General features: G+C 39.5%; 1 protein-coding gene across 5 annotated transcripts in view; it reads left to right on the top strand.

Annotated features, from left to right (window-relative positions):
* The first annotated feature begins 305 nt into the window (after positions 1–305).
* The window catches only part of furina (furin (paired basic amino acid cleaving enzyme) a), an 83,024-nt gene continuing 56,307 nt past the window's right edge, over positions 306–27,022 (top strand). For 2 of the 5 annotated variants that reach the window (XM_035999442.1, XM_035999439.1), the window contains exons 1-2: positions 806–1,112; positions 7,065–7,390. In XM_035999442.1, coding sequence (XP_035855335.1) covers positions 7,181–7,390 — 210 coding nt within the window. In that variant the 5' untranslated portion in view covers positions 806–1,112; positions 7,065–7,180. Of the gene's footprint in view, positions 526–804; positions 1,113–3,838; positions 3,964–7,064; positions 7,391–27,022 lie in introns of those variants that run through there. The other 3 variants (XM_035999440.1, XM_035999443.1, XM_035999441.1) reach the window with 3 other exon arrangements.

Below are 27,022 nucleotides of genomic sequence, written 5' to 3'. Positions count from 1 at the left end.
AATTTTTTACCCGGTGTCCCCCAAACAGGTTGATCTGGCCCTAAGAAATCTTCATTTATTGTGTGTGTTCTAGCCACAACAATTTTCTCAATGAAGATGGTGCTTTATGGCATTTTACTGTGCATCTATTAAGTGTTTTACTGTAAAAAAAAAAAAAAAAAAAAAAATAAATAAATCCATCTATCTGTGAGTAAATATCTTGTTTGGCAGCTGCCAGCCTCAGTATCAGTCTCAGTATGAAGATTAAGGTGCTGTTCCGCTTGTGACCAGCAGGTGGGGCTGTCGCAACGCTGCTGGCCGGTAAGTAGGTGTTGCTCTAACGTCTCCACTCTGTCCACGGCCGTGACGTATTTCCTGGGGCTTGAACGGACCACTCGGCGCTACACCAGAGGGGTACCATGACTATTTATAACCAGCTATTCTATCTTATTAATTTTTCAGTCGCTTCACCGTGCCGTCGTCGGTTCTAACACCGAGGTGAGAGACAACAACAAGCCGGGTCGAGCAGGATGTAAAAGGAAGCTGGTAAGTTGAACGGATTGTAAGTTTCCCATTTGCTTGAGCTTGTATTTTTACTTGTTTGGGCTGCGTGGTCGGCGAGTTTGGCACTGGTACCACCGGGACCCTGACACCGGACAGGACAGCGTGTTGTTTATTGATCCCGGTCGGTGTGTGTGTGTGTGTGTGTGTGTGTGTGTGTGTGTGTGTGTGTGTGTGTGTGTGTGTGTGTGTGTGTGTGTGTGTGTGTCGGCTCGCGAAGAGGGGATCTCACACACTCACTCACGCCGAGGTGACGTCGACTGCGCCGTGTCCGGTTTCTGTGGTTGTTCCTGCGAAGAATTGTGTTCGTGCTTCACACTGCTCGCTCGGTACGAGTAGTAAAATGTAGCCAAGGTCGGAAATGTTCGTCAGGGGTGGATGAGAGGAGAGGAAAAGGGGAGGCACCTGTGAGACGGAGCAGGTCAGCCTACCGCGGTGTCAAGTTTACGTTAATCCCGACGAGGTACAGTTTCAGACATATTTTGTCAAGCGGAGGAGTCATCATCGGTTCAGCTCCAGCATTATGAATACGTGTTGTTATCACGGACTTAACACTTAACTTAACGTGTGAGGTGAGTCAAACAACCGCAAACTCCTATCAGCTGGTGTATTTAAACCTCTTAACTTTAGCTTATGAACTAAGTATTTGGCGTTACAGGCCGGAGCGAGAGAAGTTTTCCGCCTCCCTGAACTGTAACTGCAGTTAATGTGTGTGTCCTTTTTAAAGCACAGTACGTGTTGTTGTTTACACGTGCAGCTCATAGGAAACTCACTTTTTAATACTGTACTCTGATGCATCAGGGATTATTAATGTTATGCCTATAGGTTCCTTTGGGACAGAACGTTGACATCAGGGACTAATCAATGCAAAACACAGCTGATGTTGTTTTGTTAGACTGGACTGACTTGCTGTGGTCCACATTTTCTTGTACACTCTGATTAAACAGAACCTGGATTGCTATGAATACTAACTTCCTGTGAAAAGAGTCACTGAGCTTCAGCTATTAAGTGTCACAGTAGAATAGAAATGGGTGTTTCATTATGGGAACTGACCTCCTTTGTGTTTGTGCTTTCACTACATCCAACACTGTAATTTTATCTCCCCAATGAGGTGATACTGAGCTGCCGATCATTATGGATTAACACTGAAATAAGGTTGTTGAGCCCCTTACATGCAGTTACATGTACCACACAATGCACTTTATTTGGGGTAGTAAGTGTCAGGCTGCTTGGTTGTACTGTACAATAAGATGTTTCAGTAGAGTTAAAGTTGAGCGAGCACTGCCTTATACTATACAAGGCTACTACTTCTTATCTCGGGAAAACTGAACTTAGAAAGGGAAAACTCTAGAGTTACCTGTGTAGTAGAAAATATATTATGGAAGTCTTTGTATGACACGTTAATGCTGACCATTGCTGTAGGAAGTCTGAAGAAGTAGATGACAATGCATGGGTCAAAACAAATATACCAGGGGGAAAAAAGGAAGAACAGGCAACAGAGGTTTTTGTTTTAATAGTTTGCAAGCACTTGCTCAGCTAGCTGAGAGTCAACCCATTAAACCTTAAATGGGTTTTACAATGAAATTATATTATAAGAATGAGACTTACTTGTAAAGGTGGTCACAAAACGCATTCAATAACCTAACTACACTGTGATGCTGTCATGTTTGGTCACGGTTACATACTTTTAAAACCATGAAACTAAGCAGGGATACATTTTAATTAAATAAAAAACAAAATGGTGAAATCCTGCACCATTGAAGAGTGGTAAAAATCCACTCCTGTAATTAAAGGCCTTCATTCAGGAGGGCAAACAATGTGGCCAAGGAGGTGTTAGTTGAAAAACAGAGGTGTTTTTCTGCTTCTCGACATCCTGATAAAGGCTTTTATACTCATTGTGTCAGGATCTGGATTTATAACTCTCCAGAGGTGTACATTTCCACCATTTTGTTTCCTGTTTTCTCCTTTACTTTGAGCACCTGTGGACTTCTAACAGAGGTCCCAAAGCTTTCACAGTGCCACTGTTTTTGTTAATATTTTAATTAACAACACATTGAATTGAATTCAAATACAATTCTGTGAAGGTACTTAAGTCGAAATGTTTAAATATCCTGACTCCAGCTTTCTGTGTGTTATTCTGCTTGTAGTGAAAGCTGTGAGTCATTCAGAGGCTGCCTTTAACGTGTACAAAGAAATAAATTACAATGTTTTGCTTTAAGACCCTAATTTATACTTGTAGAATAAGAACCCTTGCTGTGATGCAGATTACAGATGTTATTCATTTAAATGCATTTTCTGATAACACTGCAACCTTAAGCACAAATTTAAAAAACAAAACAACGTGTAAAACCTGATTTTGAAACCAGACCACCAAACAATCTGAACATTTAATAGCAATAGCATATTCTTTGTGATAATAATGGTCTGAATGTTGGCTTGCTGCTGGTTATTACACTAAAGACCATATTTTGTAAAATAAACGGCTTTGTGAAGTGTTAGCCCATACACACAATTTGCTATAAAAAAGTATTTTTAGTTAAGGGTAGTGATAATGGAACATAGTATCCTAGTAGTGTGCTGCCTTACTATCACTATGTCATGATGACAGTGGGTGCAGTAGTGAAAATCTCAGTTTTATACTGTCGATCTGCCATGGGAATACCTCTGTACATCACAATTTAGGAACTGAGGTTCAGTAATATTTTTTAAATTTAGCTGCCAATACAATGTGATTGTGAGGGGTTGTTTATAGCATATTGAATTAACCTAAAGTCATCAATATTATTACTGTCACTTCATTAGTTTGCCACACCTGCACAACCTGTTATTTCCCAAATCCCTGTGGGTTTATCTGAGCGTTCCAGCACTGAGATATTAATTTCATGTGTGTCACAATGTGACAACCGGTAGTAATTGCAAGATATTTGTGTGTGAGAAAAGGGTCATACGGGCTAAATGCTTTTGAGTTCATTTTTATCTCATTAAAATGTAAATAATAAACTGATGAGGTGTAAACGGTTTCCTTTTTAAAACGTCCCGATGCGTTTGGTAATGAGGCTGGTATTATCCTTTTGGGTTTAATGATACTTGGCTAATTACAATTTGGTGTAGTTTTTTCTGTTGTAATATCTGTTATCACAGTCTGGCATATGGTATCATTTACTGTGGCAACACTAAAGACCACTCACAGCGCGACGGTCGGCTTCTCCTTACTCTCTTGCGAAAAGTAATGTAGTTGGGCAGTTGTTACGCCATGCTCTGTGGTTTTCACGCTGACGTTAAAGGATTGGAGTGGTTGAGCGCCCGTGAGGTCACATACGTCTGTACTTAAACGTCAGTGTGTGTGTCTGGAAATCAAACAGAGGGTTGGAAACGTTCACACTCTATTTACCTGTTGCATCAAAGGACAGAGGACAAAGTTGAGTGAGTTATGCCACCAGAGTTCTTTTCTTTTTTCCTTTTCTTGTTAGCTTATTTTCCTTATATACTGTATTTTAAAAATGTGATTAATGTAAATCTAATACATACTTTTCTCGCAACTTACTAGCAAATATTGGCTTAAATAGCCATGAAGCACTGAGCCGATGATACAAAAAGTAAACATGTAATTAATGTTGGGTGTGGATCCTTGCTACTTAATTTATGCTGATGTGTATGTGTTTAAATAAGCTTAATTAAACCTGACGGGAGAATTAAAAAGTTGGTGGAGGGGTTTGGGTGTAACTGAAGGTTGTCACCTTAAAAAGCAGTTCTACTTTTGAGAGAAACATACAACACCTAATTTGTTCTGCTTGGTTTAATATACATGGTGCTTGTTTTATCTATAGCTCTATCTGCAGTTAGCTCTTATCCAGATATTTATGAAATGAACATCTACTGTTGAAATGCCTGGCATGGATTAGCAGCTTGTCGTACCGACTCACAGCCAGGCTGACCTGTAGGCTCGCTGATCGCTAATGATGCAATTACATGGGGCTTCACAATACATTGAACCAAGTCTATTTCAACCCTTTAGACATTTACTTGTTACTTGTGGTTAAAATCATCAACTCTTTTCAGCTATTTTAAATTGTCTTTTTCACCATACGCTACCTAACATCAGTTCCACACACTTATTGCAGAGGGTACAAGGGATTTAAATGTTAATTTAAATTGCCACTGACCAAACGGGGCTTCTTTCATAATAGAAATCTGAGGGTTGTTGTTGATAATAAATGATAAATGCCACTGAGAAGGGATCTACAGTAGCTGTGTTTGTTTTAACAGTGTATGCGAAAGAAGAAGCAATATCAAGGGATCCTTGTAATTTGTGAGTAGCCAGCCAGATGGAAACATCAGCCACCAAAGAGATTTTTACAGTAGCAAGAGTAATTCTTCTGTTCAGGCCATTTACTGTATAACAAATGAATGAATGATGTATGACTGAGATTATGCTTTTTTTAGTATAGTTTAATTGGTGAACATGTTTGTTGTTATGTAAAATGTGTTATGTATGTGAATGTAAATGTACACAGAAGAGTAGCCCTACTCCAACAAATGAAACCTGTATCTGAAGTTGTAGGAAAAATCCCTGTAAATGTGTAATTAAATGAAACTAAATTGCCTATACATGTTACGTGAACATCCTTTAGCCTTTAGGTAAATGTATACAGTACAGTATGAAACTGTACAGATGTCCATTTGAGAAGGTTTTTGAATGTATTAGTCTATGGATTGGAGTCTAAGTGAATAGACAGTTAAACATGTCTGCAAAATGAACAATTCAGTGTAAATGATTATTGTCCCAACTACCTTGAAACAGGTCATACTTGTTTCTCAACAAACTGTTCGGGGTAAATTTGAGGAGCTTGTTTGTTCATGTGGAGTGTGGCATAATGGCGCAGTGAGTTCAATTTGGTTATTTTGTTCATTGGATGGCAAACACAGGAGAGGGATTGGTTTATAGCAGGCTGTCACACCTGCAAAAATATGAGAAAACCCTGTCCCACAGTAGACTTGAATCAGGAGAACAAATGTGACTGCATACAGTAGGAAACACAGAATAGGAGCATTGTATTCAGTGCAGTCCAGTCAACTTGGTGGTTACAATAGAGTTAGCACTTTGGATAATGGTCTCAACTGACTGAAGGCGCAGCTGACCCTTCTGGCTCAAAACAACAGTTAAGAGGCAAAATAGTATCAGCAAACAGCTCTGGCCAGTGTAGCTATATCATATGATATATTGCTTTGTCTTATTCATAAGATTGTGCTTTAGATGTTTGTGTTTCTTATTGCTTAGTGATAACCTGTGAGTCAGCAGCATACTAAAAAGAAATACCCACTCTCAAATCTGTATATTGTACGCTGTAGTCCAACATTTTTCTCTTGACACTTTAAGTGTGTATGTTCTCTTCTTGGCCTCAGCCGGTCAGCGCCTGCCTGAGACATTGAAACTCCACCCTCGAGTGGCTACTTCCCCTCAAAGTGAGACCGACTCTGCTGTGATCACTCAGCATCCAGGGTGTAGTCTAGGTTTTCCAACCACGCTTATCCACCTCTGCTGGCAACCCAGTACACCTAAGCATTTTTCTTTTTGTAAGCTTCATCTACCGTATCCTCCCACAGGAGTTTAAACGCCAGATTTTGCTGCTGTGTGTCTGACCACAACATCAGGCCTGGCCTTGGCGTCCTGCTCACTCCTTCCTGTGGGATTATCAAATGCCTGTACTTAGCTGGGCTGTAGTACGCCTGGTCCAAATTGCTGTTGGGGTGGCTGTTCTTCCTCACGGACAAAACCGATTCATATATTATTTAATGTGTTTAGTCTTCATTTTTACACATTGGCATTTAGTTAGGTTTTTTTGTGAAATCTGAAAAAGTTTACTCCATAGTAGAGCTGGACAATATATCGATATATTGATATCGTGATATGAGACTAGATATCGTCTTAGATTTTGGATATCGTAATATCGTAATATGGCATAAGTGTTGTCTTTTCCTGGTTTTAAAGGCTGCATTACAGTAAAGTGATGTCATTTTCTGAACTTACCAGACTGTTGTAACTGTTCTATTATTTGCCTTTACCCACTTAGTCATTATATCCACATTACTGATGATTATTTATCAAAAATCTCATTGTGTAAATATTTTGTGAAAGCACCAGTAGTCAAGACTACAATATCGTTGCGGTATCGATATCGAGGTATTTGGTCAAAAATTTCGTGATATTTGATTTTCTCCATATCGCCCAGCCCTACTCCATAGTTTATTCCTCTATTCCTGTTTATGTTCCTTATTTCACCAAACATTGGAGCACCTATAAAGGGAAGAACAAAACCTCAAAATTGCACTTCAAAGTGTTCTTTGTTTGGCGTCATGTGAATAGTTTCCCCGTGGATCATGACACGTCCAGGGTGTGCAGTCTTCTTTTTTGTTACAGTTTTATGGATCACACGGAATGACTCGCCACTGTAAACCTTCACCAGTCTTTCTAAACTTTGCAGATGTGTAAACCTGCGTTATTTTCTTCTTTTGCTTCCTGTCAGGTGAGCTGTGACTGCCCCCCCTTCTTTGTCTCTCCGTACACCTGCATGTACTGTGGGCAGCCCCGGCCCTTCGGAGAGGCGCTGTGCTCAGAGACTGTGCTGCACTAGAAGAACCCATGGCTTCTGGCACTCCTTGTCCCTCTGTAGGCCGCAGGCTCAGGCTGCTGGAGTTGCTACTCGGGCCTCTGTTGGTCTTGCTGGTTTCTGGGCTGGGACCAGCACTGGGTCAGAAGGTCTACACCAACACATGGGCTGTCCACATACCTGGAGGTCAGGAGGAAGCTGATCAAATTGCCAGTAAACATGGGTTCATCAATTACGGACATGTAAGTAATAAACTGCACTTTTGAGTCTTACTTTGTTTCCCCCCTGCATTTGCAATGGTATAATGTTTAGATATTATGAGAAAGTCAAAGATCTGAAGCACTTAAATGAGCACTACAGCGGCCGTATGTGGAAAATGAAACCAACTACATTTTGACTATGCAAATATAGGATGCATCGGCCTCCTGAGAGTTTGCATAAAAGGTTAGCTTGCTGCTATTACACGCAGAGGATCCCCTGACTGTGTATAATATATGACTTGTTCATTTCTGTATTATATCTCATCAATATTCAGATGTGCTCATTAATGATTATTATGAGTTATTTATGATTCTTCATTATTATGGGTTAGTCCATTTTATTGGGGTTTCCTGTTGGCTCAGCTGTCAGAGAGCATCATGCACTTGGGTGTTTCCTGTTTTCCACTTTTTCAATCCAAAGACAAAACACTAAAGTCTTATTTCTCTGAATGTCAGTTACAGTGAAAACCAATATTCAGCCTATTGTGTGACTGTAGTGTGTGTGAAGTGATCACCAGGTACTAAACACCTGGTCACTGCTTCATTATCTTTTACAGCTCATTCATTGTTTCGTGACAGTGGTGTTGCAAGAAGCGGGAAGCTTTGTACCGATGCACTCAAACATACAACAATAGATTTTTTTTTTCCCCATCCTGGTTGCTTGCTTGTTTGTGAACCGGTTATGACAATAGTCTAAAGCAGAGATCTTCAACAGGGGGACCCCAGTCACTGCAGGGGGCCCCCCAAATTATTGCACTTTTTAAAAGTTTTTTTCTAAAATTAAAATTGCTTAACATAATTCCAACATATTATTAGGGAATATAAATAAGGTAGCCACCCACAGACACCGTTAATCCTAAAGATTCATTGGGCCACATGTATGTGTAACATTAAAAGATGATTTATAAAACCATTTTATTTTAATAGCTTAGTATTCTATGCAAAAAAGGTATGCATAAAGGCGTTAGGCTGCCCTACATGTTATTGTAGGCCTAGTTTAATATGCAACTTCATTTTATACAATGGCTTAAAAAACGTTGAAGTCTAAAGCCACGTCCACAATCACGACTTTGTCTAAAGTTGGGAACAGATCTGAAGATTACTGAAACGTACAGGCTAGACAGATGGCTAATAATTGGTGATTTCCACCAACACACACAGTGATATTAGTTTTAAGTGAATAGTGGACAAAACACTGAATGGTAGTATGATTAGAACTGTGTCCCCATTTCATGTAAAAAATAAGTGTTACCACATGAGAATGGACGAAAACAGCAATGGTGGACATTTATCTGAAAAACATTTGCTTGCTAATTTATGCTGAAATTTGTGTGTAAAAGCTGAAAAGAAACCGATGAAAATGCCAGATTTCTGTGAAACCGTAGTTAGAGAGACGTGGACAACAGAGACTGTAATGGAAACTCAGCCGAGAGAGAGTTTGAGGTGAGTCAACTTTGGAGGAGTAAGGTGAACTTTAGTTGAGCTGTGGGCGGGCGCTAACATCTGGATGACCTAGATTATAAAAATCATCCCATCACTCAAGGGACAACACTTTATTAAAATCATCAACTATTCAACTATTATTTAAATCCTAACAGTTCAGAAATATTTTAAATCAAATTGACATTGACTTGATCAAAACGATTAAAATTCCCAAACACCAGACACTGTTTGGTCTCCTGACTGACAAGAGTTGGATAGAAATATGTTTTCAGTCAACTTCCATCTCGAGGAAAGTTTAGATTCAGATCTCATTATGCCTTTAGCTTTCCAGGCACAGTAGGTGTGGGCAATGTAACATTCCCTGTGTGCTCCAGTGACGTATTCCTCTTTTATCACTTCCTGTTTGACCTCAGTGCAATCTAATTAGCCAAGTCTTCTTTAAGACTTGTTAAATTGTCTTCAGCAGGACTACAGGAGTTTTTTTTTTTTATTTATCTTTTCATGTAGTTCAGCAGACACTTATCTTGATAGGAAGTACTTATTTTGTACAAACCAAGAACTTGAGGCTTTAATGTTACTGTTGATTTTCTTTTCAGCCACAAACTCTTTAAATGGAAGTATCTAACCCTACGTACCTGTGTTGTACACAAATACTACTTCAAATAGCAATTTATTTTCCACAGGTGACATTAAAAAAACATTTTAGGATCATCTGTTCCTCCGAACTTGATTTTAGAAGAAATGCATTGATGTAGTAGAGCTGTAATTTTAAGATTGCACAATATGCTTTTTAGACTTTCAGTTACTGCACTAAATGAGGTTTATATACAAAGTATAATATAGGAATGTGAGGATAGTTTTTTGATATACAACAAAAAGCGGCCCTCCATGCACATGTTTAATTCCATAGTCTCAGCACTTTTCCAGGGAACCATGTTCTACTTTGCACCATATGGTCTTACTGGTCATGACCAGAAATGTTATTTGTGCTCTGAATCACAGCATGCAGACTAATGAGTAATCCTACACACTCAAATCCTTAAACTATGTATTGCCTGTGGACAGTGACTCCAGACAAAGCAATTACACCCATGTACTTGCAGAACTGCGTCCTGGAGAGGCTAGGGCTGTGGTTTAGCAGATCTCAGCAACTTGCTTAAAACTATTTTATGGTATTTTGAGGGAGGGAAAATGAACTCTTGTGTCTGACGATAGCTAACTTGACGAGCTAGTCTTGACATGGTGGTTATGAATGTAAAATGGCAGAGCAGGGGCCTGTATCACGATGCAGCCTTAATAAAGTTAGCTAGATAAATCCTGAGTAAAGCATTAAGCTCTCTCAAATGTGAAACATTGACTCAAGTAAAAACAGATGTTTTTACTCAAAGCAGTTCTTCTTATTAAACCTGCTTCATAAATTAGATCCCTGAGCTGGCCTTCATTTTTTGTTAAAATAATCCCAATTATGCCTCACCACAATACCAAAGAGCCTGACCTGTGCGTGTTCTGTAGAAATAACCATCTTGTGCTGCTAAAGCATCCAATCATTACCTATGTCCTATTGTGTGTGTGTGTGTGTGTGTGTGTGTGTGTGTGTGTGTGTGTGTGTGTGTGTGTTTTTGTGTGTGTGTGTGTGTGTGTGTGTGTGTTAGGCTGCTGGGGCCAAATTTAAAAAGTTAGTTTAAAGGATCAAACAGAAATTCATGAGACAGATACCTATTTATTGCTAGAGAGAAGAAGCACTTTGTGCAGGTGCAAGTTATTATAAATTATTTTACTTGAGAAGGTTCCTGTAGTGTTGAAATGAAAAATGAATAAAGATACACGATAACATTTTATTAGTTTGGAGCTGCAACGATTACTGGCTTCATTTATTATTTGATCGACAGAAGACTAATAGGCAACCGTTTTCATAATCGATTTATCAATTTGAGTCATTTCTCTGAGTCCAGCTTCTCAAATGTAAATGTTTGTGGGTTTTTCTTCGTCTTCTACAATTAAGAAATGAACATCTTTCGATTTTGGACCGTTGGCGGCACAAAATAAGACATTTGAAGACCTTGGGCTTTGGGAAACGTGATGAGCATTTTTCACAATTTTCTGACAATTGTAAAATAAATAGTTGATTGTTTGAGAAAATAATCGACAGATTAACCGATAATGAATATAATTGTTAGGTGCAGCCCTAATTAAGTTGACTGCTTTGGACACTGGCTTCAGGAGGCTTTCTGTTGGACACATATAGCATAAAAACTGGCAACACGACATCGGCATCATAAATCCTCAAAACAGTCGCATATGTTAAGCCCTCGGCACGTTATTGATGTATTCTCTCTGCTTATTAACTTTGAAAGGTGAGGTATAACCACAAGTGATGACCAAAATATAGATGCTCCTTCGTTCTGCATCGCCCCGACTGCATTCCAGTACCTAACTGCTCATTGATTAAAATGAAGCCATTACTTTAGAGCTGGGAACAAACAAATCTGTAAAGCCTTTTTGTTTTTTGCCTACAGATGAGGAGTGAATGAGAGTAGCTTTGTGAGCTATGTGTGCAAGGCATGGTGAGTGTAAGCTCTGTGTCTGACTCTGCTGCTGTGTGCAGGTGTTGGAATTAGGCAGGAGAGCTTGAGGGGAGGATCAAAGACTGCAACTGGGCAGGTTTTACAGCTCCGATGATACTTGTTTTTATTTCGCCTTCACTCATCCCACTCACACTATGGCATCCATACGCCCTATACCCTAAACATCGTCAGATTTCATAATCCTCCATAGCGACACATGCAGCATGTTGTCATGATGGTGTAGATGCATTTTGTGTACATGATAATTAACATTATGTTAAAATGTACTCCCGTTACACCCAACCATATGTTTTACATGATTTTGCTTATTGATGAGATAATACCAAATTTCTTTAATGTAACATAACATCTTCAAGGATTTTAACTGCTGAATTCATTTTACTGCTATGTGATATGCCATTATCTGCTTAAATTATAAATTGAGCAACTAATGATTATTTTCATTATAGATTAATTGTTTGGTTTAAAAAATGTCAGACAAACAGTGTTAAATGCTTGTCAGAGTCAACAACCACAATCCAAAACCCAATAAGTGCCAAGTTAACTCATTATCTTCATTACTTTAAGTATAATTATTCTTCTGTATTTTAAGGTGATGTTGGTGGGAGGTGCCCTTTTGTTTTTGTGATCAAATGTTACGTTAAGGGCTGGATGGGTGAAAACGGTCTACGCTCATCACTTTTTTTGTCTTTGCAATAGATGATGCCGGTAAGGAATATTGATATGAATGTAGCTGGAATGACCCGGGCTATCTGTTTTTTAAAAGTGAAAAGTTGCCTTGACCAAGTGGTGTGCAAATGGATACACCTCTCACTTTGACTCCACTTCAACATTATAGGGCCATTTTAAAACAAGGGGAATAATTAAAACTAAGGTAAAGTAATAAAATTAAGAAACCGCTGACTCACACTGTGGTAAATGGGTATTAACTGCCAGCTTGCATCTCGGATGGTTATTTTACATTTTAAAGACCTTTTCTTGCCCACATCATCAGCCTTGCACTGCATTTTTTTTTTCAGGGCAAATCACATTTTTGTGCTACGTCTGGTTCAATTGCACCTCCATTATGCCGGTATTTAAATAAATGGTGAAATGGGATTCAAAGGACTGCAATTAGTAGTATAAGTCATTTGATGAGTACTGACATAAGTTAAACAAATCATAAGAATAATTATAGTGCAATCTGTGAAATGGATCAAACGGCCACAAGATCAAAGGCCAATTAAAAAATATATCAATTGTGTTCACTGTACGACAAAAGCAGCCCTTTTTTATTTGATCTGCTGAGCTTGACTGCTGGTTAAACTGCTAGATAGATTCTTTTTATATATATTTTTTTTTTAGGTCAGTCATGTGTTTCGAAACATTGTGCCTCTCTGGCCTCAGGCTTTCACCATCTCGTCCATCTTGTATGCAGCTCACGACGAGGCCTTTTGGATGAATTTGCATTCATCTTGTTTAACAATAACCAGTCACATTACTGGCATTGTTAAAAAAATAAAGTTGCACAATTACAAATATAACAACTTTATAGTTTTTGTTTTTAACATGATAAAGGTAAGTCTACCTGCACAGAGCTTATGTCATGATGAAGTGTTATATAAGGAGTGTCAATGACACCATTTCTAAGAAAGTATTTTTGTTTCCTGCTTCCTCCTCTTTTGGGAATGTGAAACAGGTTACTGGTGTTGAGTCAAACATTCTGTAAAATGTACATGACGCTATATTTAGAGGATGCAAAATAAATCTCTTATTTTTCTTAGAAGCTGTCTTTGATTGTTCATAACCAGAGGTGAAATACAAAAAGGTGCTACATAACTTAAGTCATCTATTCCTACACTCTTACTTAAAAGTAAAATGCACTTCTCAGAAGCTGTCACTTCCTTTCTTGTGAGCAGTGGTTATGTCACTGGTGGTAGATAAAACTGTCTGTGTTCGTATTTCGAGGCCAACCTCCTTCATAGCTCCTTCTGCTGGTCCACCCCAGGGCTTTGCATGTAAGGGAGGATTGTGTTTGGCATACTGTGCCCTCACTGTGCTCAGTGGCACCAACTTGGTCTATTTCTGCTATCAAATGTGCTGAATTCTTGCCCTCAGTCTGAAGTGGTTAGACCAATTTTATGAAGATTATTAATATTCTGTTTAGCACAAGATTAAAGAAGGAGCAAAAGAGATGGATATTATCTGGATATTATCTGTAATTTTGATGAAGTACATGAAATGACACTCTCCTATCTGTAACTCATGACACAGCACTGCACTTAAAGGAAGCCTCTGTAAGAACTTCCACTTAAATCTATCCCTCAACAAAAAGGAAAGTAGTTCAAGATACGGATGAACTTCTAATCTCTTTCTTCCACAGTTGGTTGGGTTTTCCTTATATTTTTTACAGGCTACTTTAAATGAAAGCTCCTTCCCCATAGGGCCTTTCACCAAATGCTGTATTATCGACATGATGTGACATCATTTGCATGACTTTTGGTGCTTTTAGATCATATTTACACACAAGACAATTTTGGAGAAATACTTCTCTCAGTAATGTTAATCAAGTGGCAGATTCACCATTCATTTCACTTGGTTACCACAGTCAGTATGTGCCTTCTCTATAGAATTCAAACATTCAAACAACAAAATATTCATGTAAGACAGTGGTTCACGTTTATGTTGTGTTTAAACCCCCTACCGCTAGATGGATATGCTGAGATGCACCACTAGTGTCCTTGCCTAAGTGCTTAGCAGTGCCTGACTTTTTGCTAGAAGCTAACAATGTAGCTATGGCTGAACTTTGGCCTACTTTAGCATATAAAAATTTGCTCACTAAGAACCTGTTTACCACAATCCCAAACTGGCAGTTTGATTTTCTGTGTACTGAATTGTTTACCTAAAGTAAACTTCTTTGACTTCTATGAACAGCATGTCTTTTTTTAAATATTAGTTTTTCTAAAATTATACTTTAAAATCCCAATATATCGCCTTATGCACAGTATCGAAATATATTGCAATATATTGAATCGTGACCCATGTATCATGATATGAATCGTATCGCCATAATGCCTGATGTGATTTTATTTGCTCACACAATTTGGTAACATACAGAAATTACAGAAGTCACACCCAGTTGACATGAGTAATTAGTAAGTGTGTCAGCATTGAGCTGTATTTCCTTGGTTAAATGTGGTTTGTATGTGGTGTGCATTGTTTTGTTGACTTGAAACTATCTTTGTTGATACATGAAAGTAGTTGATTACGTTTAAAAGTGTTGGTACTGGAAGTAATCACTTCATGCATTTTACAAATACAGGTTTTATAATCTCTGTTCTCTCTACTTTGTTTTGAAGTTGTCGCAACACCTCCTTATAGAGGCTCTGCTAAACTGTTGGTCCTGCTCAGCCTGATAAGAGCTGAATTATTTCTCGCACATCACTCAGTTAAATCTTCATTGCAAAGTACAACCAGAGTGAATTGGAAAACACCAACAATGAGAGGCTGAAGGTATGGAGTCCATAATTGGACTCTGGAGAAGTGAAGCAATTAACTGTGGGGAAATAGGGGGATTGAAGAAATTAGCTGGAAAATCTTCTCACGGGATATGATTGGCCCAGAGATGATGGGAGAAGAAGCTGCCTGCTGAGCGCTGAAATGAGCTGCTCTACATGATTTGTACTATCCCACACAGGTGCTTCCTCTTATTTGTGCTGCATTTGCCACCAAGTCATCTGCCAGAAGTGAGACTCAGCAACACCTTCATAAACCCTTTCAGGACCTCTTTGCTTCTCCACATAACTGTAGCTCTCTAACACGATGCTAGCGCGTGTTTCCTCCCACTTTGTAGCAAAGTGTGAAAATTTCACAAAAACTGAGACTCACTTTTGTTTTTACAGTAGCTGCACTGAGATAAATAATAATGTTTCCTCAACAAAAAGGCAGCCATGTCAGGAAATATACACCCACATGACAAATGGAAATAGCCTTTCAGAATTTAATTAATATTGAGAGGGTTATTGCTAATTTATGTCAGCTCATATTTGCAATATTTAATGCCCTGAAGATGATTAACAAAAGTGTTTTATGATATTCTAATGTAAACACAAAAGGAGCAATACACTGGGGAAGCACAGCCCATTTAATATATCTGGAGATGTGTTGGACCGATAATTTAAAGTAAGCTTTTGGAGCAAACATCACTAAATCATTTTGAATTATGAATGCATTTTCATCTCTACACAATACAACACTTTATTGACAAAAGAACACCCATAGCGGGCCTAAGAGAATTTTTGCAATATTGATACATGTATTGCTGATTCTGACCTCCTTTAATCTTTTTTAGTGTGTAGTGTATATGTCACACAAACTTGGATGGAAGCCAGTTATTGAAACCGCATCACTGTTTCTATTCATGATATGTTACACCCTTATATCCCGAGGGCCTTTCCAGGGTCCTTGAGTCAAACACACGGCTCAAACACACCAGCTATATAAATTGCCACCTCTAAATATTTTATTATACCTAAGCATGTTTTGTAGGCTGGTTTACTTGTGCAATATCTTCATTAATCTTTAACGCACCCCTCTGTGTACTGTGGCTCTGGCCTACTTTAGCCAATGAGAGCTGATGGCTCTAACGAAGTGTGCAGCTTTATAGAGCCAGTGTAGCATGTCCCTTTAGAGTTGGTGCCTCTTTGAAGTGCAGTAACGATAACGCCGCCAACACAGTTCACAGCGCAGTTGGATGTGGGCCCTTGTTTGGTGCAGACCCATTAGGAGGCTAGGCTTTTCATCCAGAGAGAGAGATGGTTTCTCATCTTGGTATGGTTGATCAGCAGCAGAGTGGTGCATCTCTGCAGCGTCTTTGGTCCGACTGCCTTTGGTCCTTGTGTTGCTGTCAATGAGAGAGCCTCCCTTTATTCCACGCTCCGGCCTCTCTCTCACTAAGCAGACCCAGATCTCACTTTATCTCAGTGCAAGCTGCTCTTCTTTAAAGTTAATGAACTGCAGAGATTGACTTGTCCTGTTTGCTCTGCTGGAGACTGCTGTGTTGATAGGAAGGAGTTTGGAGCTGATATACACCAAATTAAATCCTTAATGTTACTGATATATTAGAACCATTTTTGATTATCTAAAATGTAAGTGTAATCTTAATTGTTAAATTACGCTTTATGGATAATAAAACTTTCACATGAATTTATCTTTCAGTTATTTTTTTGGAACATATATTATTTAACACACTGCGATATCTACAGCAGATGTTACTGTAGTGGCATTTTCAGAAAACTTTGTTCATGTGGCATCCCACTGACCTCTTTGTTTCTGAAGTAGTTCATAGATTGGCAACAATCTCCAGAGAGCAAGATTGTTTTTTTTTTTTGTGACATGCTTGCTCAGATAAATCTAAATTAAGATAATGGAACTGGTAATGAAAGACATACATGCCACATTTCACAAGATGAGTGTATGAATATGATTCAGTAGTTGCAAGCTTTGTAATAACATAAAAAAAGAAAATAATAAAGACTGAGAAATAAGTACTGAGCAGTGAACTTCAGTCTGTCTGTCGTCATCCATCAGTCACTTCTTCACGGAGTCACGGAACAACATAGAATCACGCCTACGCACTTCTTACTGCTGCAAAACAAGTTGAGCAACGAGAAAATTGTCTGGCTCATTTGATCCGCCTTTAATCGTGTTATTTTTGTACCTAGAAGGTGTTGTGTCAGAATGTGGAGAAAAAAAGCTACCCGTCTGGTCTTAATTATGTTCAAGTGTGATGTTTTTTTTTTAATCTCACTTGTGTCCCTGAACCATCAAGATGTGCTGATATAAGGGATTTCTGGCCACTCCTTTAGGTATTTTATTAAGCATTACAAACATTTTCAGGCATTTGACTTTTAATTTAATTTAATAGTCTTTAGTTACTTTATGTGTAGACACAGCATTTCAATAGAATAATTTCTGTTTTACTCCCAAAAGTTAGCAAAACTTTATCTGATGCAAATACCCTGAAACATTGGAGATTTGTTCTCTCAGCTCCATTTGTCAGTACTTCTATTACAGCTCAACCACTGATAACAGGTTATTACCCTGTATGGGTTTTATCTTTTTAGATTAGCTTATAAATCAAAAGGCCACTGCATCAAGTCAAACCAATAATTACTATTTTGTGAAATAACTGCCCCACAGTGATAGCACTAAAGGCTAACATCCCGAGAAGACAAAAACAGTGCATGAATCAGTGTTTCTGGAGACGTATCCTTAGAGGGGGACATAAACGTCTGGCTTCACTCGTTCTCCTTACAAAAAAATTACCCTGAAGACAAAGATGGAAGAAAATAACAAACTGGTCAGCAGGAGGCCATCCCCAGCCTCGAGCAAAGGAGTGAACACCCATATTGCCAGGGGTCCTGGGAACTGCAGCAGCAAAGGCCCAGCAGCAGTCAGTCATTACTCTGCTCTCCCACAGAGGAGCTATGGGGGCTGGGATGAAGCAGAACCACACACAGGTCACAGGGGCTGTAACAAGAGCCAGATGTGCTGAGGGGACGTAAAAATACATGGACATGCACCTCTCTTTGGCTTTCAAATATGAAAACACACACACACACACACACACACACACACACACACACACACACACACACACACACACACACACACACACACACACACACACACACACAGAGGGTTGAGGTATTTGAAGCATGTCGGCACTGAAATGGAAAGAACTTATTTTTCTTCCGTTTTTATGTGATAATAGTAGTTGGAATAATGGCAGCAGGCTGCAGTTTTTGGTCATTACATTTTCATTCCATTTTGTTAAGAAAGAATAACTGGGGATAAAAAGTCTTCACATAAAGACGTAAAACAACCTCTAGTGGGTAAACTATGTATGTATTATGCCTGTCGTATAGCTTACCCACTTAAACCTACAAGGGATGTATTCTCTGCTGATCAAAAAGTCCTGATAAACCTTTGGTTGCAAACGAGTATAATAGAGTTGAAAGGACAGAAAAATAATTGATTAATCACTTTAGTTGTTTTTCAAGCAAAGAATAGTGGAAACAATGCCGTTAAATTTGAGGATTTGCTGTTTTGCTTTGTCATATATCACAGTAAAACAAATCCATTTGGGTTTTTAACATGGTGCAAAACAACACATTTGAAGATGTCACCTTATTTATATCATAGAATCAACAATTCGTTAAATAAGCAAAAGAATAACTAGCAGATTAATCGTTAGTATAGTAATTTGCCACGAAGTTCGAGCTTTTCAGATGGGCAGTGTAGGCTTTATTCCATGATCTAATATTTCAGTAACATCATGCCTTTTTCAGAACTTTAAGCTCCTACTTGGAAGTCACTATACTAATTTACTACCTAAAGATTATCAATTATATGTTACTATACTTAAGAAAACCACTTAAAGCAATACTATGTAACTTTTCCCGCTTCGGTCCCCCTACAGGTTGTCTCATTGGAACTACAGCTGCAGCTAAAAGTTACATAGTGTTGCTTTAATTTACAACAAGAGGTATTACATATTGAAATGAAGTACAAGCAGAAGTGTGCCAAGAATATTTTAACATTAAAGCAACACTAGAGCACTTTTCCCGCCCCTAGAGGTTGGAAGCGGAATTGTCCATTACCGTTGTCGTAATGTCTCATTATGTCTCATTCGAACTACAGATCCGCTACCCGATCTGACAAACTTGCATAATGTAATGTAATGGACAATTCCGCTTCCAGCCTGTAGGGGGACCGAAGTGGGAAAAGTGCTCTAGTGTTGCTTTTAAGAACTATTTAAAGCAGCATCCCCGTGTCCTGGTGGAAAGGGAGGTTGCACGTCATCTCCAAAACACTCTTCCCTGTTTCCTGTCATTTTGCTTTTATTCAACTATAGAACAAAGGCAAGATGCCAAAATGAAAGCCAGGAAAAGCACGTACAAATTCCATTAAATTGTCTGTCTGTGATTTATAATGTCCTCAGTTCACTGAAACTAAAATAAGGTTCAACTTTTTAAAGTAAGGTCATCAATTTGATCCTGAGATTAACATTATAAATCTGGGTGGGAAAAGGAGAGGAAGTCAATTCATGGGGCTGTTGCATGCACTTGCACTTAACCATCTGCAATGGCCACGAGATAAGACTTTGACTGTGTCAATGTGTCATTTTAAGTTTGATAATAATATTCCTCAGTTCAGTTGCTGAACAGACAAAGTTAAATTGTTAAGTTGCTGGCAGCTGTGTTTGAGGTAACTGATCTGTCTGTGGAAGCAGTTTGTATCTAGGCTTGTATCTCATGTCATGCAGCACGTAACGAGGACAAGATGCTCCTGCCTTTAACCAGGCCAGTATGACCCAGCCTCCTGGCACGCACACACAAGCTTACCCAGGGGCGGAGCAGTTGTTTGTGGTGCAATTTGAAAAGGGTAAGGGCTTAGTTTTGGTGTGCCTTTTTACAGTGAAAACAATGAGCGGAACTTTTTAAAAGCCTGTAACCAGCCTGATGGAGAATGCAGTATGGGAGGAATGCAGCATTTGGGTGGAGCTTTTGTTTTTATGACGGCTGCAAGTGATTTTTTTTCTTTTTTTTTGTTACAGGAGTCCTGCTAAGTTGTAACAGATCTGCAGTTTTTGAACTGTTTGGTTGTGCTGCAGTGTAGCAGAGATGCAGGATCTAGATTTCAGATCAGGTGTCCTCAGGACTTATAGAGTTAGTTTAGCTACACATGACTGCCAGGGATAGAGAAACAGGTTTCTGTGTAAGAGGATTCTGGTTTTGTGTTGCTGATGTATCAAAATTGAGTGTGATTATTACGTTTTGCTTGTTGTGATGTACAGTGTACAAACATGCACAGGACGTTTTGTACACTTTCGAAATCTGCAGTGTTACTAAATTCTAATCCAAGGAACGTCTTGTTTCTCTCATCAGTTGTATCTTTTTCTTCTCTAGACTGAATGACATCAAGATGTCGATACAGTTGCTTTTATTCACATGCCTCGAAATAAATCTTGTCAAAATACAGTTTGGCACAGAATATCAAACAAACGCCTCTCTCTTGTACTTATTCAAATTAATTTTTCAGAGCTTTTCAGCTCTACCAATCACGCACCAGGCCATTTCCCCCTCACAGCACTGCACTCTGAGTAGGTGCTTATTTGTTTTTGAATGTTTCAGTAATGTTTTGGTTACCTGCCAACTTGGAGCAGAGATGGCTCCTAAATGCGCTAGAGGTATTTTTTTCCTTTGATATCCTTTTGAAAAAGAAGGGTTTGTTCTTCCAGGGTGTTATATCATCTGTTTTATTGATGTGAAAGTCAGGTCTGTCTTGTGCTCTGCAGTTTTCATGGTAGTCCTTAAAGTAGGGTAGTTTGAGCTCGACAGTCGAGTGTCACAAGTTCTAAAACACGTCTTTTTAGGTCTTCTTCCATCCTCGTGCAAAGGAAGTGGAATTTATCATGTCTGTGTACAGTATCAGTTGTTGGTATGTGAATTTGAGTGTTCATGAATATTTTATTGCTGATGTAAGCTATGCATCAGTGGGTTACAGTTTACCCCCCACCTCATCACGTTGATGTGAAATTGAGTCCCTGGTGCCTGCTATTGAAGACGGAGCTCATCTTCTTTATTGTGTGTGATGATTTTTGCTGAATGAAGACATGCTGACTGAACTGGATGCCCCATACAGTTGATTTTTTAACAGTGGGGGTTTGTTGCTGCAAGGCAGGATAATATGGTTCAAATCAATACTACAATGATGATTTTATGATACTGATTTATTAATGCATTTATGGCAAATGTTTATGGCTGCAACTTCATTTTCATTGATTAATCTGTCAATATTTTTTCAGATTAATCTATAAAATGTCACAAAATGGTGATACATGCCCTTCACAATTCAAGGTGACATCTTTAGAATTGCTTGTTTTGTCAGACCAACACACACCCCCCATTGGCTCAGGAGTGAACTGGATACTTACAACCTGCCATATTTACCACAATATACAGGAAACCAACTGCACAGGAAACACTGAACTGTGTGTTTTTTGGAGGCTGCTTCAGCTCAGGGAATGTTACCAATGTTTTGGACAGGATACTGTGGTGGCTATAGTTGGTGAGCCTCAGTGACTCGCTCTCATTCCCAGGGCATGAGTCCAGACATACACTGCTGTGGCACAGTGGAGATACTCCAGATCCCAGGTTTCCCTGAGAGTCGCAAAGTAAACCAGGAGAACTGCAATTATGGTGCGTTTAAAAAAAAAAAAAAAAAAAAAAAGAAGCTGAGTTGAGCTCTGAGGGAGCTTTCCCAACAATTGGGTTTATGTTTTTAGTCCACAGAAAACAGTCAGCCTCCCACTGCTTTGGAAACCTATAATACTAGCTGTTTATGAAAGAATGTCTCCCCACACACACACAACACAGCCTGGAACCTTTTTACTATCCTTATTTTGGTACCAGGTCGGCTTATTCGTCTATTTTGGGACTGTTCTCTTTTTTACTTGTTCCAACTTACAGTAACTCTGAGACTGGTGCGACTTCTTTCTTAGGGTTACAGGAAAATTTCATTGTTTTTCTGCATTTCACATTTTACACATTAAAGGCAACCACAAACAAATGTGTGCCTTCGTTCATTCCACTGTAGTTAATCTACGGCAAGAAACATATTTATCCCAAAATGGATGAATATAGAAATTATTAAAATTCATTATCAATATCTATCTACAAGCTGAAAAACATTTAACAAATGTAGCTTAAAAATCAGAGGGATCCAGGTCATCCCATGAATAACATGTTGAACAAAGATTTTGAGAATCTTCATAGGACCGAGTATCGTGTTGATATTGTTGTCAGACTTTAGGAAATGGTAGCGGCCGGCCTTCCTGTCATTGTCCCAGCCACCATGCAGCAGCAGTGTGGTTTGGACAGCCAGAATGCTGAACCCAGCCGTTGTGGTCAGAGCTTTGGACTGGACCGAACTCTTTAAGAGAAAGGAATGCTCCCCTCTGGGGACTTAGTGTGACCTGAAATCACACACACACACACACACACACACACACACACACACACACACACACACACACACACACACACACACACTGAGGGACAGAACTGTTTCAACATTAAGAAGGTTGAAGTGAGCAATGTGTCAGTGTATTGGGTAACAGTTGGGTGACTATTGTTTGGTATGGCAGCGCTGTGTTTACATCCCTTCAATTACTGTAATAAAAACAATTGTATGTGTTCTTCTGTTTTTTTTTTCAGTTTCAATTGTGTGCAGTAAAAGTGTTGGGCTGAAGCGGTGTATTGTGATATGATTTGTCGATGTAATTGCACAGTGGAGCCAGCTGAGTTTTTGATTTGAGTTTTATTTGTACGTCTCTATATTGCGTTGATACTGTGGCAATCTAAACTCCCTCTGGGAAAAATAAAGTATCCACAGGATGATGTGATGGCACAGTAAGGTCACACTGCCTATACCCAGTCATTGTATTATGCTTGGCTCCGTTGTTTTCACTCTCGCCTGCTGTGAGTGAGATTGAAGAGGAGGTGGGGTTGGAGAATGGCTGGATGTCGGTGTGCTTGGACGACGTGGAGCACATCCTGGGAGAGTGTGTGTGTTGGATGTCGGACACTTCAGTGACAACAACATCCAAAGAGTGCTGTAAATCCAAGGTGCTGAGGCTGATGAAAGAACTGGGAAAATAAACATCTGTGCATTTTAATGGCTCAAATCAGGTCAAGCACACAGCCGCTCCCAAACCGTAAAAAATCATTATCTGTGCTTACTTTTATGAGAACTTAAGTCTCTCTAAAACAGCTGGCCCTGAAGATTATTTGACTGAAATATCCACCAACAAGACATTCTCACAAAAACATCTTAGCTCAGAGGTACGCACTTAGCACGCATCTTGAAAGGGTGTGTGGTCGGACGTTAATTGAGCGAGATGGATTCTGTGGTCATAATTGCTTTTGGTAATTCATCTTGCACGCACAGCTCTCTCTCCACTCATGTTGTGTTATCTAAACTATATTGATATAGGACTTGATTGTGATGTTTTCTGTGCCAGGATCACATAGAATATGCAAGGCAACACACTGCCTAATGTCTATACACTTTTTACTGTCTGGGAGTGTCTGATTGATATTATTTTTACGCTGGACTCAGCGCAGCTTTATTTGACAGGGAGCTGAAATAAAGGCAACCATGTCATATGAGTTTAATGTTCCTTGACAAGGCAGTGACCGCTTTTCATTCTCATAATGTAGATGAGAGCAGAGTTGTTTTGCTCCACGCTGCTGTCTACTATGAATAATTCTGTGTCGTAACTGCTTTCAACATATCTTCCCCCCGATTGCTAAATTATTTGGTTGGAAGAGCTCATTTGTTCATACTGCCTGGGGGAAATGGAAATTATGAATAATTTTGTTGATCGACATTCACCCACAAAAATGAACACATCAATTTCAGATAAGGAGGAGCAGAGCTTTTCAGCGTGTATGGCAGCAGCTGGACCCAGTTTGCGTGTGACTTCTATGTTGATTGTTTTATCAGATTAGAGAATGATAGTGTAAATAAACCGTGATGACCCATTGATAGCCCAATCCAATTTCTTGGAAATGGACTCACTGCTTCCAGCTAATTTCAGTTCCTCTTAATTGCTGTTGACAGTATTTTGACTCAACTTCATTGTAAGTAAAAGAGTACCATACTGATTAACGTTTGCTCATTATTCTCAGGGCATTACCTGCATTACCACGCCACGTTGATTCACGCTGCAAGGGCAAACTGCACCTTATGTTTCATTAACTCATCTGTTTCACTGCTGCATCTATTTTTGCAGATGGTGACTAAAAGTTGCCCTGTGGAGTTTTTTTTGTAAACAAACAAAGTTTCAGTTTTACATTGTGTTCACAAAAATGCCTTGAGGTTAGGGCTGGGTGATATGACAGCCCAGTCTCATGGCAGTTCGTGAAATGGTTACGTTATTGAATCTATTGATTTGTGAACAGGACACGATTATGTCTTTTTTTTTTTTTGTGTGGTGATTACGAATTTTAATTTAATGTATTTAAATGGGAAGCATATTTTCGTGATCACAGCACGACAACGGTAGGGAGTAGTTAACCTGACTCCGCCAGATGGATTGCTTTGCATTTGCTCGGCATATCCATCTGGGAACTTTCTGTTGGAGAACTTTTGTGAAGGGGCAAAAATACTGGTTAGCTGATTGGATAAACCATGTGTCTATCACTAACCTGACTCCGCCAGATAGCTCGCGAGATCAGGGCGGTCTCACGAGGCTAATTTTCTTCACGACTAGCGGAGCCAGTTGATATATCAAACTCTTGCCGAAACCAGTCGGGAGAAGAGCAAAAACATCTTTTCCTCAGAGAAAAGCCTCCAGTGCCGTTTTTTGCTCTTCTTTCAATGAAGGAATACTTTCTAATTCGGATAAAACTTGCGCGATAGCTACGCTCATCTCATCTGTGGAAGCTGCCATGTTTAGACTGAACAGTCGCTTCTCGTTGCATCACACCTAAACCCGCTTCAAAACCAACGCTGATTGGTCGGTCGTTTGGCAACGGCTCCAAATTTTCTCTATCTTAAGATGCCAGACTGATCTGCGAGTGGAAAACTGGAGCTTGCGAGATCAGGACGGTCTCACGAGGCTAGGGAGTAGTATGAAAAGCAGAAAATCTGCGTAGGGAGGTTGGTCGGGGTGGTGGATGGCACAAACAGTACAGGACTTTCACCCCGGAGAGCGGGGATCGCGTTGAGCGTGTTGCAGTTCCTTTCCACGTTATTCTCTTCCTAACCACAGCCGTCCCATTGTTTTGGGCGTGTTCTGCGTGTGACGGTTCCTTTCCCAGTATCTTCTTTTCCTAACCTCAACCGTCCCGTTGTTGTGGCGTTTCATGTCCCCGTTGTTGCATGCCACAGAGACAGCGGATTGTGTCCCTGCGCCCGTTGAATTTCCCCGTTGTGGCCACGTGTAGCGGTCGGTCCTGTTGTTGTCGCCGGCGTGTGGCGTTTATTTGTCCCCGTTGTTGCGTCCCCCAGAGCAGCCCAGTGTCATGGCAGTTCGTGAAATGGTAACGTTCGGAAATCGTGACCTGTACACAAATCAATAAATCAAAATAACGTGACTATTTCACCAACTGGCGTGAGACCGGGTTGGATATGAAGATGTATATCATCAAAACTAGGTAAAAATGTCTATTGTACATATTTTTCTGGATTGTTTCTATTGCAATTTAAAAAAATGAAACCGCAGCCGAACTGCATTATAGCAATATTTACCTCATTTGGACGAGGCTTTACGTTCTGATCTTTGCACGTTACGTTAATTTTGCACTGAAGTTCTTGATAAAATCAGAAAATATATAAATCTAATATAGAGCAAACAGAACGGGGACCCACACGTACATCAATTTCTCGCCTATTTCTCAACGTGTGTGTGTGTGTGTGTGTGTAAAATCCACCGTTACGCCTAGGGATGGAACAGCAATAGGATTTTGTCCAAATTAAAAGCTTTGCGATAACGTTAAAGAAGCAATCCCGCTCCAGCATGTAATCTCGCGTCAGAAAATAGAAGTAAAGATAAGTCATAATGACTGGTGACACAGCCGGTCATTCAGCCAGAATGATGTGCTCAATGATTTTTCCATAACCACCAAGTAGAGGTGAACTAGGCATACCAAATCAGTTAAGTCTGGTTGATGTCATGTTTTGAAAAGGCTTATGACCCTGTAAAAGAATACATTAGTTTTGCCTTCCTGAGGATTTTATTATTTATTGTTGCTATCTTAAAAAAAAAAAACAGACTCTAAGATTTTCCTAAGTCAAATATTTGATCACAATCTCTTTGCCCTCCATTGTCAAAACTGAACCAAAACTGATCTCCGTGGAAACAGTACTAACAAACAGTCTTGGAGGGCTTCCCCTCTTCCATCTGTGTGGTGGATCTTGTTTTGTGATCTGTCGTTCTTTCACCCCACTTCACCTTCAGTGCAAAGAGGAGGAGTACAATGAGTCCGAGGCTTTTTGTAGAGTGAGGGGGATCACAGACTAATGTGTGCAGCCTCGGGCGTTGGCAGCGATAGGATGGCGATGTGGCTCAATTTCATGTGAGCAGATTGCGGGGACATATTGGAATAACAATGATGAGGAAAGTACAGTATTTACAGAGCGTGCAAAGTTGACAGATGCATACTACCCTGGTCAATTTGATGCATTTCTTTCTTTTTACCCAACAAAAAAAGCAATTGAAATACTGTGAAATCACAACTACAACAGAAATTGAAGTATGTGTATATATATATATATATTTTTTTTTTTTTTTAATTTATCTATTTTTTTTTTTCTTTAGTGATGGCACTTTTCATTAAAAGGTAATGTCCTTCACCTACCAGCATGGGACCATTATGTCCTCTTCACATTTTTCTCAAAGTCACTCAAAATGCTGCTGCTGGGCACCTTTGGGAGACCCTCATGACAGTCCATTAAATTGAAGTGCTGAAAGGTTGGCTACCTGTGGTGGTCGCAGAGACAAAAGTGCCCGGTCCTCTGTGGAGGGAGAAGACAG

Source organism: Sander lucioperca, chromosome 3 (genome assembly GCF_008315115.2).
Source record: "Sander lucioperca isolate FBNREF2018 chromosome 3, SLUC_FBN_1.2, whole genome shotgun sequence".
Taxonomy (NCBI): Eukaryota; Metazoa; Chordata; class Actinopteri; order Perciformes; family Percidae; genus Sander; species Sander lucioperca.
Note: the sequence above shows the minus strand (reverse complement) of the source record. Positions and strands in the feature narration are given on the sequence as shown.